Source organism: Aptenodytes patagonicus, chromosome 5 (genome assembly GCF_965638725.1).
Source record: "Aptenodytes patagonicus chromosome 5, bAptPat1.pri.cur, whole genome shotgun sequence".
NCBI lineage: Eukaryota > Metazoa > Chordata > Aves > Sphenisciformes > Spheniscidae > Aptenodytes > Aptenodytes patagonicus.
In genome coordinates this window covers 83,087,278-83,107,133 of record NC_134953.1, presented here as the reverse complement: position 1 = coordinate 83,107,133, position 19,856 = coordinate 83,087,278, and the positions used below count along the sequence as shown (strand labels likewise).

At 37.2% G+C, this 19,856-nt stretch overlaps 1 protein-coding gene across 3 annotated transcripts in view; it reads left to right on the top strand.

Moving 5' to 3' along the window:
• Positions 1-1,072: 1,072 nt before the first annotated feature.
• Positions 1,073-19,856, top strand: part of LOC143160273 (complement factor H-like) — a 40,013-nt gene continuing 21,229 nt past the window's right edge. For 2 of the 3 annotated variants that reach the window (XM_076337999.1, XM_076337998.1), the window contains exons 1-9: positions 1,073-1,228; positions 5,130-5,315; positions 7,176-7,281; positions 8,625-8,701; positions 10,493-10,687; positions 11,835-12,005; positions 15,116-15,295; positions 16,835-17,035; positions 18,329-18,508. In XM_076337999.1, the coding sequence (XP_076194114.1) occupies positions 1,168-1,228; positions 5,130-5,315; positions 7,176-7,281; positions 8,625-8,701; positions 10,493-10,687; positions 11,835-12,005; positions 15,116-15,295; positions 16,835-17,035; positions 18,329-18,508 (1,357 nt within the window). In that variant the 5' untranslated portion in view covers positions 1,073-1,167. The remainder of the gene's footprint in view (positions 1,229-5,129; positions 5,316-7,175; positions 7,282-8,624; positions 8,702-10,492; positions 10,688-11,834; positions 12,006-15,115; positions 15,296-16,834; positions 17,036-18,328; positions 18,509-19,856) is intronic. The other variant, XM_076337997.1, reaches the window with a different exon arrangement.

The following is a 19,856-nucleotide window of genomic DNA, read 5'->3' as shown; positions in this document are numbered from 1 at the left end:
ATTCCATCTGCATTTTGAGAAGAAAAAAAGTTTTAACTGCTTTGGAGTTCAGGTTTGATTTGAGATCTGTTCTCTAAACACACTCTTTTTTATCCTGTATCAGTAGGCTAACTAAGCCAGTGATTTTAAGGGTATGTTATGTGGTCTTTTGGGAGCATATACAATATTGATCTGTGTATACTCCATGCCAGTCAGACATCACCACTACGGGGTATCTGGTGTGCAGCTGTTTTGTGTCCATCTCCTGAGAGCACTTTGTACTTTTACATTTTTTTTCCCTAATTCTCAGTATCAGATAATTCTCTTCATATGATCCGCATTTCCACTGGAGTGCACTTCTTATAAAGCCAAGACATTTAGTGAAAATATTAATAAGACTGTTGCTTACATGAATACATGAGGAGTTCCTCTGTTAGCTCAGTTTGCCATATAGTTCTTCTTTTAGTACAATCTTTATTATTTTCTTTGAATAGTTCATTATCCACATTACAATTCATTCACATCTTCTCCATCTTATCATTTCTCATGTGATACTGAAACAAATGCTTCAACATCACCTAGGTTTATTTAATCAAGTATTTGATCAAGTACATTGCCTTTGCTCTGTGTAGTTGGTTATCTTATACAAGAACCAGTGAGTTAGTAAGTCACTTTGTATTTTTGTCTTTTTTTATTTCAATTGTTTTCAACATAGATCTTGAATGATATGCATATAGTAGAGAAGTTCATTTTTACACATATTTAATGTTAATTTCTGGTTTTTAACTAGGCATATAAGACACAAGGTATCACAAAATAATTTATTTGTACAACTTCTTTTGGATACCAAAAGAAATAAGCTTATGTGAATACGGAAGGGATAAATATGAAAAAAGTGAGGTATGATGTAAAAACAAGCAGATCGTGGGGAAGGACTGTGTCGACGAAAATTGCCAGACATTTATTTATTTATTCATTTAGCAAAGTTTGGAGAGGAAAAAAAAAAAAGAAACACTTGTGTGTTGCAAGAGGATTAGGGGAAGTGACTGCTGAAATCAGAGTATAAATGCTTTGCAAGGTCAGTCCCTGGAGCAGTTAGTGAGTAAAATAGGAGTGGAAATAACACAAAGTAATCAAAAAAGTAGGCTACGATACTAAATGTGTTTGCTGAGTTTCTGAATCTCTAGGATGTCATTCCTGGGCTATACAGCTCTGCTCTTATGTTGGATGTATTGTACTGCAGAAAGAGGTAAGCTTTAATATGAAAAAAACCCCCCACTTTCTTAAAGTGTATGTGAAGATGGTCACTAAAACAATATGTAAATAAAATGTTTGCATTGTAGCCTATTTTAATGAACTTCTGACAACAATAATTGAGATTTCTTCTGGCAGTATTTAGTACCTTTAGTATTTAGTAACCTGTCATAAGTATTATTTCACCTATTTTTTTTAATAACTATTGCTGTTATTAATCTGTTGCACAACGTTTTTAATGGTTACTAACCCTTTAAACTAGAGCCGGACAACTCATTTGTTATTAATTATGTTTGTTAATTATTCTAACATCTAAAACCCGTAAACAGCTCGTAGATTAAAATAGAAAATATTCAACAAATGTGCATTTCTTTCTGTCTGGAATAATCTGTGCAATAATCTGAGAAAGAGGAATGATTACTAAATTGACTGAAAAGCTTACAAAATATCTGTTGAATGACAGATTGTTTTTAATCCATTAAATGAGATAAATGTATACAGGTATGGTTTCGTACATGTTTAAAGAGATAGCTAGTTTTCTGGGTATATTTTCAGAAGCCTCTGATATTTTCTGCTTCTCTGATTTATTTTTCTTGATATTGTGTTTATATTGTTTAATGTATGTTTAGTGATTTAATTCTTTTGATTTCTGTCTGGGTTTCTTTACATAAACTGTTGCGGAAAGGGTGCTCTGTGTTTTTGAGCTAGTGTGTCTTTGCTCAGTTCAGGTTGGTTTTAATTTTAGGTGAAGATTATGAAGACCTTATTAATCAAAACAATCTGATGGATTTTACTTTGAAAAATTGAAAAATCAGGACATTAATGAAATGTATTATCTTTTTTATGTATCTGTTCCAAAGCAACTAATAAAGTCTAATTTGTTTGCAAAGTAGTCCGGAAAAGTCCTGGAATTTTAAAAGAAAGTTTGCGTGAATTTGCACTTCCTTTTCACAATGCTTTCTTTAGATCAGAGAGATTGCAAAGGAATGTGAATGTAGCAATATTTGATTTAGCGGGGACAGCTATTACCATGGTCATGCAGGGTTCTTAATTCAAGCTTCATATTGGAAGTCTATGTGAGTTGTTCGAGAGCTGGCTTTTTGCCCAAAGGCTGAAAAATTCTTCTACCTGAATTCATAGTTTGTGCTTGACTTCATGGAAGTTGCTACCAGCATAATGACTGATGGCAAGAAAGCAGCTTGAGCTATTTCTAACTGAGGTCCAGTCACATAAAAATACTAAATGATTAATTCCAGCTCTCCTAGTCTCTCACTAAAGGATTTGAAGGTATGCATTTAGTGCATGCTTTCTAATATAAAAATAAAACTCTCCCAATTTTGGTGAGTACACATGGTGAGTGCATGATGTAATTAATACAGTTTTGAAGTACATCCTGTCAGCAGATTTCTTCTTCTCAAGCTACTAAGAAACCTCATTAAAAAAAAAGAATAATTAGCTATAGTCAGAAATACATATACATACTGTGACACTTGATGTTAACACATAGTTTAACATCAGGACAGGAGTGGTAAAGAACAGAGAGAGTTGAAATAAAACCCAGAAAGAAGCATGTCTTAGTAATGATGAAAAGACTATCAGGAGATTAGCTTTCATGCCTTTTTTTTTTTTTTTAATGTAAACGAGGAGTTAAGAGGCCCCATTCTGCACAACAGACAATAAAAATATAATACAACTCAGAAGGGAGGAATAGAGCAGAGAAGCTCTCCCTGTACTAAATAGCCTATTTTTTAAATTGTAGAATTCAGAGTGTGCTTTCTTGGCTTGCAAACTGAAAGCATTAATTTTAACGAGCTCTAATGAAAAATATGTAGAATTAGAAAAATTCCTTTTCTCATCATTACAAAGAACTTTTTTTGGGGTAAACTAACCATTTTTAACACATTTGAAAGACAGAACTAGCTAGAGGAATCTTGTTCATTTTGCTTATTCCTGCATTTTGCAAAAATGTTAAAAAGTGAATGTGTCTTAATCTTGCTAAGAAAAGTATGTCCCTGCTACCTTTTTGGATAGTAGGGTAGTACCCTCTAGTGGGCAGAGGCAATAATTTTTACTCAGATGTAATCATTCATAGGAGGGAGCATACTTATGAAAGTAGTTGGAAAAAACATGAACATGTGGGCATACTCTTTCTTTAGCACTCAGCGGTATTATCAAAGCTTGTCTACTTCTGGCTACTTAAGCCAGCCAAAATAAAGTTATTACATCTCACAATTAACATTCTTTTCTTTATATTTTCAAAATGCCATAGCTACACTTAAAATTATACAGATTTTTTTCTTGTAACAAATCTTTTTCTTGATTTTTAAACAATTTTCTAAAATTATGCCTCTAATTTGGTAATTACTCCACTGACTGAAATAAAAACAGTGAGTGTTCAAGGGTATGTCTTTGTATAACTAAAGTAAAATTCACTTTCCACACTTTGATGTGGAAGAATGAGTATTTAATTTGCCCACTTTGTATTAGAAATCACATCTACTTAATTTGTGGTTGTGATCTCCACAGTTCGGTTCAGCAAGCCATAATTCCACATCCCTTGCATGAGGAAAGATCCTACATGTTTTTCCTGTAGTCCCACTTTCAGGCAGCACCTGGACAATCTGTAGGAAAGCTTCAGTGAGAGTATTGCTGCTTTTGTGCCAGCTCTCTACTGAGTAATCAATCTACTCACCAAGACATTTCCTTCCCTGGTGGACATTTCTTCTCCCATTTATTTTCTATACAGAAGTTTCATTTCTTTTCCAAGGCTTCATTTCTCAGAAGTTGTTTTATTTATTCTTGATGAATTCTCACCTTTCACGTTCAGGTGTAAAACAGACTTCATTGCATCAATTAGCTAGACTGTCCAGGCTCTGTTACTGTAAAGCTTCAGCCTTTAAAATAGGTACATTTTAGTCACCCAAGCACAGAGAATTAGTCACTGAAATTAGGTCAATTATTATAAACAACAACAAAATGTTTCTTAACAAAGATCGTTTAGTCTTTCATTAACAGCTTCCCAACCTTTGTTTCTTTCCCCTTTAGTCTGATTTTTCTTATTCTCAAGCTGTTGAGGAACTTCTTAATAAAATTAATTCAGGCTCATTTCTTGTAATTCATATGGGCTTGGCTGTACATTTCATGGACACTGAAGAAGGCCCAGGAAGGAGCTTTTGGGGAAGGACTGTATAATACTGAGCTAATGAGAAATATCAGACAACACCATCCGTCCCCCAAATTGAGTCAAAATGCTTTGAAGCTAACAAAGGTCAAAGTGAATACCCAGAATTAATTACATTGTGTAATAAGTAACTTGTCATAAGAAGTAATCTCATGGACAGGAGGAATTAAGTTTTGGAATATCAGGTGATCTCAGCCTGGAGAGAAAGTTTAGGCAATGTAAAGGTGAGGGGAGATTTGACAGAACTTGATCAAATGACACATGAACTTAATGTCAGTAAGGATGGTGGTGGCTGCAGAAGAAAATAGTTTGAAAGGAAACTCTACAGAGTGCACACAGTTGTTCTCTATGGTAATGGAAGGACAGGCATGGAGGAGCTCCTACAGATGGAAGGGTAAGAGATGTCTGTGGTTAGAACCAGGGCACTAGTCTCGTTTCAGTCTTTGTAACTAAAATCTATTTCATGAATTATGGCTGTCCCGTGTGGTTTCTTGGCACTTGCTTGACTATTCTTATGTCCTTCTAAATGTCTATTCATATTCCTACAAAATGTGGATTCTTGGAGGTTTTCTATTTTGTGATGATTAAGTAGAAAACATATGCTCGTTTGATCACAAGTGTCCCCAGGATTTCTTGCTATATTTTCTATTGTAAAATTATTTTGGTGTTTGAAGCATGTGCTTCAGTCACCAGTATTTTTATTTACAATTTTTAGCTTGTAAAGAACCTCCTCCTAGGAGGGTTAAAGAAGTGCCTACTGAAAGATGGGACAAGCCTCCCTATCCACATGGTACTCAAGTAACATACAGATGTCGGCCTGGATATATAAAACTTGGACGAATTGTGTTTGAGTGTGCTGATGGAGCATGGAAGCAACACCTCCCAGGGGCAGAATGCAGAAGTAAGTATTTATGCAAAATATGTGCAAACATTTGACCTGACAGATCACATTCCTTGCCAGTGATGTCAATGTGAAATTACCATTGTATCTTTACCTGTAACTTGTTTCAGCATCCTTTAAAATATCATCCTAAAAAGTATGTATGCTTAAAGAAACATTTTTGGAAGTTCCTTTTCTCCAGATCGAAGGATTTTTTTTTTTCTTCTTTACAGGAGAAGATCTTACTCTAGGCCAGCCTTATTAACCCAATTTATGTCACGACAAGTTATTAAGTTAAGTTGTTAAGTTATTAGGAGCTTGCTTTCAGAATTTTAGAAAAAGTCTAATGCAGATGAAATTTACAGTCTAAGCAGAATGAAGCAGTAACCTAGCTTCTGAATGTGAATCAAGAGACAGTATTGTCTTCTTTTCAGTCTATTCAACTAGTTCTGTGAAAGATATAATTTCTTGGACGTGGGAAATTGTTTTTCCCTGTCTTCTTTTTTAATCTGTGAAGGAAAATTCATGATTAGGATGAGAGCTGCTATTTATTATCTCTAGTATACTGTGTTAAGAGTTTAGAAGTGTCGCACACCTTCATACAGAATTCATTAGTGAAGAAATTTAAGTTTATTATTGTTAGTCAGCAGATACTTCTTTTCTGTAATAAATGACTTTTAAACAAAGAAATTTTAGACACACGAGCTTTTTTTCTTGCATATCTAATATACAAAATTTTTACTAGTAGAATGTAAATGTTTGGTTTGATAATACAAAATTAAGTCCCAGGTGTCATTCAAACAGAGATGAATACAAATCATGAGTAAAAATGAATTAATAAAGTTGTTACTAGTTTCTTTTACATTTTTTATTTAGTCACCTTTTCGGGTGTTATATGTATTTGTATAACTACTCAGTGAACACAGCTTTTTCAAATTATACAAAATTTGGTGTTGCTTTTTAGTAACATATTTTAGTAAATACTGCCACCCAGTGAGTAGATACTGACACTGGCAAGATGCAGGTGGAAGGAGAAAAGGGATCGTCTGCCACAGGCTAAGTGATCACGTTCCCTTTTCAGGATAGGCCACACTAGACAGCAAAATTGATCATGAGGTTGTCCGTTTTCTCTGAATCACAGTGGAGCACGTTTAGGGCCTAGTCAAACACCTCTTCCTTGGAAAAAACAAGGATCTTGATACACTCCAAGAAATGAAATTGCCTAGCTCGACAGGGACCAGGAAAGATTTCTTCTGAGGCGGCCTAATAGGTTTTAGCTATGCAGTTTATTTTGCAGTCCATATTATAACATCAAAAGTGGATGAATGAGAGGGATGGTGTGTTCATCTTTGCAATTCTTTTGGGAATCCAGGGCAAATAGTTAGGGCCAGACCACAAGAAAAGTCCTATGGGGAACTTTGAGCAGAAAGGACTGAGGACCAAAAGACTCCTGTGGCCTTAGATCATTCCTCTTTACTCAGCACAATCCCCATCAGATTGAGGAAATTTCATTTCCAGTCATGGATGGATTCTGTAGTGGAAGCTTTGGACCAGTTTATGTTACAAGTTGTATGAAAAGCTGAAGTTACATCCTGCCATTAAATTTGTCGTAAAACTTAAGATAAGCTCAAGCCTTTTTAAAGGAATAAAACCTGCTAATATTTTTTTTTTTTTTTAAATCAGCAGATCCTTACTCCAATATGTTCTCATTGAAGATAGTGATTAAAAAAGGGGGGGTTAATCAAGCTAATGCTGAGCATTTTTGAATTTTTGAAAGGCCCATACTTGCTACTAATTGCTAGAAAAGTGCTCTTTCACACTTTCACATTCCTATGTATGGTGTAAGTAATTTTTTTTTCTTATTCTTCTCTTTTTTACCAGATAAGCCCTGTGGACATCCTGGAGATACTGAGTTTGGTTCCTTTGAACTTACCAGTGGAAGTGAATTTGTATTTGGTGCCAGAGTTGAGTACAGATGTAATGATGGGTAATACTTATTTAATTCAGTATATGGGAGTTAACATAAGGTGTTAATGTTAAAAGAAGTGTCAGCTATAGATTTGTTGTCTGTAATGCAGCTACAACTTGCTAATATTTAATGCTTGGTTATTGTTTAATTTAAATTTCTGCAACTACAGTAATACTAAAGGTAACTCTTTCTCATGTCTGGCACTATTGAAGTAACTGAACTCATGCACCTGAAGCTGTCATCCAAAGTGTCTAAAATATGTAAGGCTGTAGCTAACTTCAAATCATGGCTGTCCGAGTAGAAAACAAAAATAGTGATCTGTCTGCAAAGCTGCCTCATGACTCCACCAGCCAGCCAGTTCAGATGGAAATGCAGCTTTGTATGCTGGAATCAGTGCTGTCAGCAGGCAGTCATGATGCAGTTATGTCAGTGAAGTCATTAGGCCGTACAACAGTCTCCTATTCAGAACCACAACTCATCAGTCTTGCTTAAATCATTTTTGTGCATTATGAAGTAAAATGTATTGTAAAAAATGTTTGAAGAAAGACATTTCTGGTAGACTCACTAACATGTCTTCACTGTCTGCTTGGAAGAAATTCTTCTCTCTTCCTCCTCTATTCATCTTCTCCAATTAAAACTGCAGCAAGGCAAATACATAGTATTGTGCTTAGTTAAGTATGCCTATGACAGGATTCTTTCCTCTTGAAATGCAAGACGGCTATAAGCATGGTACAGTGGTTTAGCCATGCTTTTGCAGTCTTTGTTTTGCTGGAATCTAGTTTGAGTTCCACAAAAAGAGTTCCAAAATCAATATTCTCCTTAATCCCTTAAATTCAGACAGTTCTTCACTGTCATTTCAGACTAGCTGTGCTTACTCTGACTATATTTCAGACAAAGCAGAAGCCATGACATTGTGGCCATGTTGCCCTCAAACCTAAGATAATACTAGCTCATCAAAGCATGAGATACATATGGTTTGGATTAAGTCCTAATTTGATGCTGTCACATGGCTTTCAGTCATAGTAGAGCACAGGCAACAGGAGTTTTACTCTCCTTGCTATTGATTGTGTGAATTACCCCTAGGTTATTTGTTATGTAGCCAAAGTTTGCTATCTCTAATAAAGAAGCAAGCCATCTTACTGATTACTTCCTACTTTGTTTTTTTTCATATTTTTTGCCATATGCAATTAAAAGAAACAAAATAGGGAAGATGCAGGCCAAAAACCTACTTTTGTCACATTTTGGTTAGTCTGTGCTAGAACATATGAAACCTACTTCCTTTGCTTCAAAAACAGCAGCACTGCTGTTTCTGTCACATAATGAGACTGAATTTTAGCATTGTTTACTTTTTATTCGGTAAGATACCGGATGCTCAGCCAAAGAAATTACCGTGAGTGTCAGGCAGATGGATGGAGCAATGACATCCCTCACTGTGAAGGTAAATGGAGTTTCATATTTAATTCTTTATCAAACTCTCTTTTTATCTGTCTGATACTATCTAGAACTAGTCTGTGATCTCTTTACTAGTATTAATTCACATATGTTTAAATTCAAGTTATGCAGCAGTGAAACTCTTACAATGACTGCTCAGCCATTTTAGTCCAATAAGCACTCAAGTTTTTTTTAAAAAGTATTCACAAAATTGAGTCCTGTCACCCCCAGACTGGCTTAAAGTTCTGCCTCACCTAAAAGGCCCTGACAGAGTAGATGTCTGCAAAACATGGTTACAAAAGACAGCTGGGATGAGGCATTTCAGATGTATGTGAAAGCATGTGTGTTTTTAGCTAGTTTCCTCCTCCACCCTTGTGAACATCCTAGCCATTAAGATTTTGTTACAAGTTCTTCTCCCTATTAGCATACTGGGGAAGAACTTCACTAAGTAAGAATGAGAGACCCAGACCTCAAGACTTAATAGACTGGATGGTTTGGAGGATACTTCCCTGATTTTGGAAACCTTTTCACCAGTTTCAAACCTGTATGATTATGAAAATAAGCATCCTTTCTTCCCAAAGATATTTTTAACTGGTCTATTTTAACATACGTGTGCAGCGGTGAAATTTCTCTTTAGGTTAAGCATCTAATGTCAGGAAAGGGTTTCTAAGTAAAGAATCACAAATAAAAGTAGGTATCTTTCTCTTGTCTAGAGTTTGTTGTCTGTGTTTTGACATTTCCTTGGTCTCAGATATTTCACATTTAGTTTACTGGATTTTGAGTGTCTTCAATTTTAGGCATACAGGTCTCTATCTGCACAGTATAGAGCAATGGTTTCCAACATTTTTTGTCACATGTCACCAAGATACTGCAATTTCAAAGTCCTCATAAGATTTTTCTTTCATGATCAAGGAGTTTTCATTAGGCTGAAATATGATTGCCTATGAAAGAAAGTATTTGTATAATGTCCTAATTGTGAGGAACCCAGATGATAGAATGTGAGCTCATAGAAAAGGCAGATGGCTTATAAAATGGAGAATGTTGTCAGAGAGAAGTGGGAGCTGTGGTAGGCAAAACATCAAGCCACTTTTGTACATGCTCAGTGATATCTATGTGAACCTTTAAGAATGAGATTTGGTAGTCATTTTCCCCTTAATAAGAAATACCTGATGACATACGTTAATTCTTCCTTTTTCTGCAATTACAAAGTTAGGAGATACAAGAGGTCTAAATTAATGGCTGACATTGTGTTTGTTTACTTTAGTAATGTAATTGTTTTGATATCCTTAACTAGTTAGTAACTGAACTGTTGTAGTCAGTCTATAACACAGCACTTTTCCAGATATTTGTCTATAGCAAATTCGGTTTGGCATAGCTCTAAAGTAAATTAAACTATTTTGACAAAGTTTAATGGCCCTATGCGTCAATTAAGGTTCATCTAACCATCCATAGAATTCATAGGATCATAGGATAAATTAGATTGGGTGAGACGTCAGGAGGTCATCTAGTTCAGTGGGTGCTGTGTCTTTAGCCTTCAAGGGCAGAGAAGAGGATGATAAGAGCCAGCCTACAAGCTTCCTCCTATGTCAGTCTGTCTTTTTGCTTAGGGTTTTTTATTATATCTGTTGCAAATGGTATCTGAATACATAACAAAAGTGTGTATTTTTAAAATATGTAAGGAAATTACAGTGAGTTTTCTGTTTTTTAATTTTTTTGTGTGTCAATTTATTTTACAGAATAGACCTCAAAATGGCTGGTTTTTTCCTTTCCTTTTGTTTTGTTTTGTTTTATTTTCCAGTGGCAAAGTGTTTACCTGTACAAGCACCAGAAAATGGAAGAATAATTATGACTGGTGCATTTGAGCTAGGCCGAGAATATTCCTTTGGCCAGGTTGTAAATTTTGAATGTAATGCAAAATACAGGCTTGTTGGATCTAAAGAAATAATTTGCTCTTCTAATGGAAAATGGAATAGTGATGTGCCTCAGTGCCAAGGTAAAAAGGATACTATTTATTTTCTGTAATTAAGAAGCTTTATTCTCACAGACTTCTAGGGACTGGTTACCATATGGGAAACTACAAAGCTTTTACTTTATTCCACAGCAATTAAGCACAGTTTGTGTGTAAACAATCTCCATTGCATATATGCAGAAGAAGTAGGATAAGAAGAGTCAGTATGTAAAATGGATCCCAGGAAGCTTATGGTAACAATCACTGTTAAATATTCAGTCCATCAAGTTTCTTAGATTATTTATATGTTATCTGATCGGGAAGTAGGTGTTTAGAAGGGCAGAGTACATATGTCGGGATGTCAGATACATGTGTGGTTTTTTCACAATTTCAGCACTGCATTTTGCTGCGTTGAAATGCCCATTTATTATAATTTGAACAGCATAAAGTGGAATTAAACACATGTGCTTGTAACATTTGCAGAATATAGAATTTTATTAAACAATGACAGTTTCACTGAGCTATTTTTCATCCTAAATACAAAGTAAATCTAGCAAATGAATCCAAGGGCACCAATCTTTGGTGTCCTGCTCTGTGGCCGAGGAAACAAAGCCTTGAATATTTTCTGGCTTTATGAATACAGTTTTTGGAAACTGCAAGATCTCAGTGGTTTTATTGGGTTTGGCAAGGATCTGGGGATGCTGAGGTTCTTTTATAGCTAGTGAAGCATTCTAGTGTCAGTTTTCCAGATAGTTTAATTCTTTTTCCTGTTGATGCCATGATTTAACTAATCGTCTACTGGCTATGAGAGAGTTTTAGGTTTGCTAGAAATAACAAGGAAATGAAATTATCTGAAAAATGGAAAATCCTAAATTACAGCTAGCATAGTTGCTTATTTTACAATGTCCCCTGCCTTATATGCTGATTCTGAGATCCATTAAAATCCAAAGCAAAGCCCTGAAATCTGTCTCATGAACCAATTTGCTATTGATGCTGTGCTACACCACACTTTCTACCTGGCACCCACAATCAGGTCATTGAAGAGTTCTCAAATAAGTTGCAAACAGTTTCCAAATGCAAATGTTTTTGTGAAGTCAAATGAAAAAAACCCTGAATTTTATTCCAATAGGCATTTATTCTCAGCAAATAAAAATAAACAAAAATATATGGGTTTTGTCTTTCTCAATTTCAGAGATTATCTGTGATGTGCCAAAAATTCTGCATGGATATGTACGTTCTCCAAAGGGGTCTTACAAGGAATCTGAACAACTACAGTTTGGCTGTGATGAAGGATACAGATATGGTGAAAGAGCAGATGTACAATGTACTGAACCAGGATGGAATCCAACCCCTTATTGCACTGGTTAGCCTTGCCTAAAGTTATTTTGCACATTTGTTGTGTTTGGAAGTAATTTCAGAGATTAGTAATGACAAAAGTTAGTTTATTCATAACAAAAGAAATCCATCCACATCTGACCAATATCCCATGAAGATCTGGAAGGATTAAGTGTTAAAGGGACCAAACAACTGGATAAGAGTTTTCCATGGAGAGCAGTAGCAAAAACAGTTAATTCAGTCTTTTGTTACTTGAGTGTAGTTAAATAGGTCCACGAAGCAACAATTGCTCCAGTATACTGCATAAATGAGATTGATGCTAAAATACTTCACGTAGCTGTCGTTATTTTATTCTTTTTTTATATGATTCTGATTTAGTGGGGAGAACATAGGAAAAGGATTACTTGGGTTAGAAAAAAAATCCTAATTTGGACAAATTGGAAGGATAAAGCTGAATCTCTTTACCTTCTACAAAATACAATGAAAATGTTTTATCTAAGGAATGGAAAAATCACACACTAAAAAGAATATTTAAACAAGCAGGAAAAAAAAGTATTAATACCTGAGAAATTCAAACTGTAGAAGGAATCTGCAATTTTTAATGGCATGGGAAAACCAACATTTGAAACCAACTCCTTGGAGAAGTGGTGTGGTTTTTGAAGTCCTATTGTCTTCACACCAAGTCTCGATACCTTTTTAAGTCTGTTTAACATGAACATAACTGGTACAAGTCAGTGGCTGTGCTGTATGTTGGAAGACTGGGTAAAGAAATATTTGTTTGATACCATATGAATTGCAGCAGTATGAATAAAATTGGGGAAAGCTAATAGTCTTAGCTTGATGACCTACTTATGAATCACAAGCAGTCCTTTGAGGAGGAGATACAAGTTAATGCATCTTCAGGTCTTCCATGTTCAGTAGTTGAGATGCTGTGTCACCATAGCCAAGACTCTGCTACTTGTAACCGTAGGACTAACCACTCAGTAAAATACCACTCAACATCTCACCCTGTATGAACATTTGAGACAACAGAAGTTTGCTTGACCTACTGAACTGACCTCTGCATTTTGTCTGAGTGTCCTGATGAGTCTTACTGTAGTTTGAGCAGACTGAGCACCTGGTTGCTAGTCATTATATCCATTCTTGAAATTTCCAGACTACTAGTTCTGATCAACCAGTTCCAACCAAAGAAGAACAATTAAAAAATGATCCCTGTTTCACTGACGGAACTTCAGTAACAAATTGTGCAACCTTTCAGAAATGACTAGAAATTACAAAAGTATCTTTCAGAGTACTTTTGTAAGCTGCCTTTCAAGAGTTCTTCTGAAATAGTAAGGCAGTGTTGTAGGAAGAACAATCTGAAGCTGACATGGCTATTTCCAAAGGGGTTCGAGCACATGTGAAGTAGTCCAATTTCAGAAGGACAAGTAGTCCATTGATGGCCATAAGTGTCTAAGCTGAAAATTACAATGGAATTGTAGTGCTGGATTATACATAAAGCTGAATACAACAGTACTTTCTACACAGCCGTTATGTCAAGAATTGTGTACAGCATAGATTTGAAGTTCACTAACCCTAAGAACCATGGACACGAAGTGATGTATAAAAAGAGACCAAAGTAACGTGGTATGCATGAATCCTGCCGCTGTCCATGACCCTTAGTCTAGGATGAAGACAGCAATTTGTTTAATGTCATCGGAACTGTAATTGCACAACCACATTATCCATGGTGTTCAAACTTCCCATCAGACATTGTCTGAGAATCTCTACAAATTAATATATCTACAATGCTGAAACTCCCTCTTGCTTTTTAACTCCCAAAGGCCTTCTGAGCAGTTAAGATGGCAAATCCGTAATTTCTGAGACTAGTCCTGTTTGACATCAGCCCTCTGGGTCATGGATCTTACTTTAGTTTCATTCAACTACAGCACTTAAAGGCTATAACTAAATCTCCAAGTCCCACAAACAGAAATATGCATGTTATGTCCCAGTTGAAATAGTTTGATGTAAATTTTGGGGAAATCATTAGTGCCTTGAATTGTCTTCAAGAAATTGCCAAACACTTGAAACTGGAAAAAAACGTTGGCAACAGGGCAACATAGGATGTTATGTACCACCCACCTTCCTGGGACCTCTTCCAGAAAGACTCCTTTAAAAATAAAGAGTAGTCAGTCTTAGTGTCCACTCAGTTCTCGACCTTTCTGCTTCAAGATTAGTAATGATAGTAATTAATATGCATTGCCTACGGTTTAGCAACATACTGCTTTTGAGAAGTGCCAAAGAAAACATTCTTCCAGCCACTGATATACTGGGCCCTGATACTTGGGGCATATTCAAACAGTGGTTCTGGATCCTACTTGACTTGCCACTGAACCTAGATGATTCAGCAGTACATGCATAGAGCTGATTCACCCACCTTCACCCCACAGCAGGACCGATCTGTAGTTACCTTATAGCCATCCCCTCCCAGCCCTGAGTGCGTTGGTGCTATTTTCTAAATTGGAAGTAGAATACAAAAAAAAAAAAAAAAACAAAAGACAGGCTCCGGTTTATAAATAGTATGTTTTCCTGGCTTCTGCAAGCATAAAGATATCATGAGCTTTTTAGAATAGCATTCTCGTCCTTTCTCAGTTGCTGAAATATTTCCAGTGTCAGTGCAAGACCCTAATCTTAATCACACAGCCTTTGAATGATCAGTTCCTAGTTAAGTATAGTTATTTCTCCATTTAAGACCTGCCAGTGAACCTGCCCTCCTTTGGGACAGTGTCCATAAACCAGACCAGGAGGGCTGTGAGTGAGCCCAGCATAGGTCATTTTGAGCTCCAGCTGTGGAATGACCTACTGGAAAAGATTAGTCAAATTCAGTTTGATCTCCTCTAGTTCTTGCTCCAACCGTTCTCTTTGCAATTAAGTTTTAATCTTGTAATTAGCATGACATCAGTAACAGCTGTCACTCTCCTCTTACAGAACCGTACATTTCTAAGAGCGGGAGAGAAATGTAGCCTTTTCTTTGCCCTAAGAAACATCTTTTTAACAATTTTATGCAGTTATGGTCAATACACTATGAAAATAAGAACTTATGCAATAAACATAAACATATTCTTCAAATTAGCATCCAATGTTTCTCTTTTCATTTAGAAATTGTGTGCTCTCCTCCAAGAATTCCCAATGGGAACTTTAGACCTCAAGAAGACAACTACGTAGTAGGTGATATAATCACAGTACAGTGTAATCCTGGATATCATTTTAAAGCATTGACTGGCAAAAGCACAGCAGAATGCACCAAGAATGGCTGGGTGCCTGATCCAGGCTGTGTCCGTAAGTAGCTCTCATGAATGAAGACACAATATGTAGAGTTGTTGGAAATGTCTCAGTGAAAAAGAGGTCAAGGGAAAAACTTAAGAAGCATGAGAAATGAGAGTTGCTTATTCATTGTGTTTCTTCATGATGTAAAGCTTAATTTGACGGTTTAGAAAAATCGTCTATGAAACCACTGGTATAATCTACATTTACATTATGTTTATAAACACAGGTATTATCTATTACTGTATTTGTGAAAGTATGCATTAAAAAGTGCTATAGTCAGCTCCCTGTCAGGAAGGTTTGTGGTCCACCTGAGGAGTAGCATGCCAGTCAAGATAAGAGGACATAGTGAGTGTTAAAGTATCCAAACCAAAACGAAACATAGGTAATGGTTGCAAGGTTTCTTTCATCGTAGTTATCACAGCTTTAGATTCTTACTTGCAGTTGTGTGTTGGTATATTATGAGCAATCACAGTTTTATTCTACCTGTTATAACCTGTCAAATAAGAAAACGAGGTATTCTTGATTGTTTATGAGTCCTTTCTTGGCTTAAACTTCCCATAACTACAATGATAGTTTTGCCCAGTAGGCACGGCATTAACAAATAAGTAAATAAATAAGCAATTAATTTCATAATCCAGCACTCTGATCTTTGGTCAGTGAAAATAAAAGAAAAACTTAGAGAACAGGATGTGAGAGAAACCCTGATGAAATCAGTCTTGCAAATGAACCTTTGGATGATTTGAACTATTCCCAAAAAGTGCACTGTTAGTATCTGGATTAATCTTTTCTCTATGTATGTGTGGGTTGTAAAATTCAGGTATCATTCTGAGACCACCTCATTCGTTATTGAATGGTCTGTCCAGCGCCCCAGCAGTTAGGCTCTGGGTCAGAGTGCTTCAGGAGGAACCTACCTGCCGTGGGCCGAGTAGGACACCCTGGGTAAACTTGAATGAAAGCTTCAGGGACTCTCCTCCTTCTATCCTTGACTTGGCCCTGAAAAGGGTCAGTTCTTTTGAGGAACTGCGAGAACAAAAGAAAGACACTATAGTTTTAAAATAAAAATGAGAAGAGCTAGGAAGAGCTTTTGGTGCAGAATCCGGAAAGTTACAAATGAAAATGGTGACAGGAGTCATTTCAATTTTAAGAGTCCACAGTTCAGTGTCTATACCTGAGCTACCTCTCTGGGCTCCCATCATGGCCAGTATAGTAAACTTAGTCAAGACACTCTACAAAAACAGTGTCATCCCACCGTAGAATAAATCCTTACATTTGGTCTCATGAATCAGCCTTTGAAGTCCACTGAGAATATTAACTGGGTTTCTGATGGTTGCAATGGAAACGGAGGGAACCAACAGAGGCATAGGTAATGACAAAGTCACCAGAAGCATAGTGCAATTGTTCCTGCACTCCTTAGGATCTGCCAAGGTGTGCAGTCCCGATTCTGTCCGTTTCAGAAAACACTCAGATGATGAAGCTGCATCTGAATTAATTGTGTCCTGACCTTTTTGTCATGCATGTGTTGATATTGTTGCTGTTAAATTCTATTTCAAGAGAAACCATGTGACTACCCAGCTATAGAAAATGGCAAGTTAAGTGAAAGCATGGAGAACTACAAAAGCTATTACTTTCCAATGAAGTTTGGGCAGCAAACTCATTACTACTGCAATAATGGTTATTCAACCCCGAGTGGAGAATTCTGGGTTCTCATGGTCTGTTCTGAAAGGGGCTGGTCTCCAGAGCCAAAATGCCTCAGTAAGTACATTTCCACTTTATGCTCAATTCTGTTGTAACTATCAAAGGTCTGTGCAGCAGAAATTGTGCCGATGGAGCACAAGACGGAGCAAAGAACAGTTTGTTAAAGTAGAACTGCTGTAGTTGACCCCTGGAACTGCACCCAGACTGTCATCCTATATGCAGAGCTCAAACTGTCAGCTGGTAAGTGACACTCTGAAATGAGTAAGGCTGAAACGATGCTTTTGGATTTTGGAGATTCTTCACTCCTGAAACTATCCATAAGATTAAGTGTTACATTGGAAGTGTTTCTCTTCTCTGGCTTCTGTGTCACGTGCATGCATCTACTTTCATCTGCACACACAGCTGCACATACAAACAGAGAGTTTCTACTCCATGTAAATATAGTCTTCCTTCCGTGGCTTGGGCACTTTGTCTAGAGGTTCCTCTCCGAGATCCGTTGCCTGGTCCCTTTGGATAACATGTGGGGCTGAGAAGTTGGCACACTCTTGCAATAAGCTGAAAGTGAGCATGGCATCAGCAAGAGATCCAGGTACACTGACCTAATGATTGAACTGTAGAAAATAGACTTACAGCAGCGAGCTGAGGCCTCCTCTCCTAACACACATCTTCAGTCACAGAAAAGTTCCTACCTGCTGGTAGGGCTTGGAAGTGGATTACAAAAGGTTGGTCTTTCCCTGTTGCCCTCAGTGGAGTGGTGCTCAGTGCAGGAAACGAGTGGAGTCCTGCCCAGAGGAAAGGGCCAGTTACCCAAGTAACACAGCTATAGCATTCCTTCAGGCATCTTCCTTGTGTCTGGGCTCTTGGGGGCACAGGATGCTGTAGAGCCAGCGTGCTTAGCTGTTGCTAAAATCTCTAGAGCTGGTTTGAGAGGCTGATACATTTGCACAGAGATGATGAAAACTTCTGGAGGCGAATGCTGAAAATCACTCAGGGCAGACATCAACATTTTAGAGACACAGCAGATCAAACCAGAGCTGGTGTACATGATGCTAGATGCGCTGAAGGTAGCCAGCCTTGCTTATGAACACGAGGTAAGCGATATTGTTTACTAGACCACTTCTTAGCACTTCATGTAGTGACTTACACTCCTGTTCATGCGATTCATTAATCTTAGGGCAGTGAAACAAGACATGCTTTCATTCAGGTTTGAGAACGAATGTCTTTTGTGGATAGAAGGATACAGAAAGGCGCTAGGAGGCCCTTTTTTAGTAACTGTTCCTAAGAATTATTTTACCTCAGTTCCTGATGTACAAATTACTGTGGTTAAATGTAGTTACCTTCCTTCTTTAGAAAAATGTCATGTCAGACGGATGGCAAATGGTTATTTCTCACATAACCAGAAGTATGTTTACAAGGAAGGTGAAAGAGTTAAATATGTCTGCAACGATGGCTATCATACTGAACGTGAAGATGGGGAAGTCACGTGCACAAAGGATGACTGGTCACCTCCTCCACGATGTGTCCGTAAAAGTGAGTGTGCTTGTATTTTGTTGAGGTTTCTAGCTAAAACCAGTAAATCCACCGTCACATCACCTACATTAATCCATAAGCGCTGCTTAGTAACTGTAAGTCTAGGTGCTCTACAACTGAAACACAATGCTGTGATTCTCTCCACTGGCTCATGCAGCTCTCACGTCCCTGTATGCTGCTGAGGTCAGTCACTGTGCAAACATGGAGAATGTAACCCTGTAAAACGTCCACACGTGGTTCATTCAGATCTCCTAGAATGTAAGCTCTGGGATGGGAGTCATAGTCCCTTTGTCTTCAGTAGTGAAATCTTGTTATAACATAGCTGTGCAGTTAATCATTCCCCTTGTGCAGCCTGTCTGTAATTTCTTGTCTCCTTTCAGCCTCTCGCTATGCCACCTGATCCCTGTTTGCCTTGCTTCCTTTCCGGTTGGCATCATACTGGAAGCGGGGAGGAATAGAAAGGTTACTTCTCCTAACTCTGTTTCCAGCTTTGGTTCCTGACTTGCACCAAGCCTGAAATTGCTAGAATGTCTCCCAGGGACTTTAAATACTTTAGGTAACGATTTCATATGGACAAAAGAAAGAATTCAACCTAACTTTTCTTAGACTGTAAAAATATTTTTTTAGGAAACAATTCCACCCTTAGAGAGACACGGACCATAGAATGTTTTGGACCACCACCCACTGAGATTTTGACATAGCAATGAGCAAGCAAAATAAAAAGTTATGCTTCCTAGTGTTAGGCAATCGTGGGCATTACTGGTATAAACACTAAAAACTTTGATGTGAAATTTAAACTTTTGAAGCTGTTGCACGGAAGTATCATTAACTCTGCTCCCAACATTCAAATACATCCTTTAGCATTCCTCAAAGGTTTGGGGTTTTTTTGTATCTTTATTTACTTGACTCTCTATTGCACAAATATTGCTATTTGTTGTTGTGTTAATCTCTTAAAAGGAAGAGACTCCTTCACAGAATAACTTATTAGTAAAGAATTTAGCAACTACCGAAGTTTTCTTTCGGAATACAAGACCATAACATCCAACCAAGACGGCTGATTTCCATCCATTTAGACTGGCTTAAACAATGTATTCCAAGTGGCGTGAAATCAGTTGCAACATTGGGTCTGTCTGCACTAGTGCTTTAGCATGCAAGAAGGGGTCCTTTGCTACAAACTTGCTTTAGTCCTGCATATGTGCACTCTGAATGATTTCTCTTTGGTAGAACCGAGGTAGTACCTGCACACCGTGGTGATCTCTGGCATGCCCCTCACTGCAGTATGGACAGAAGGTCCTCTTTATGCATGCACAGTGCAGTGCATGCCCAACATGAATTTCATTTCTAGTGG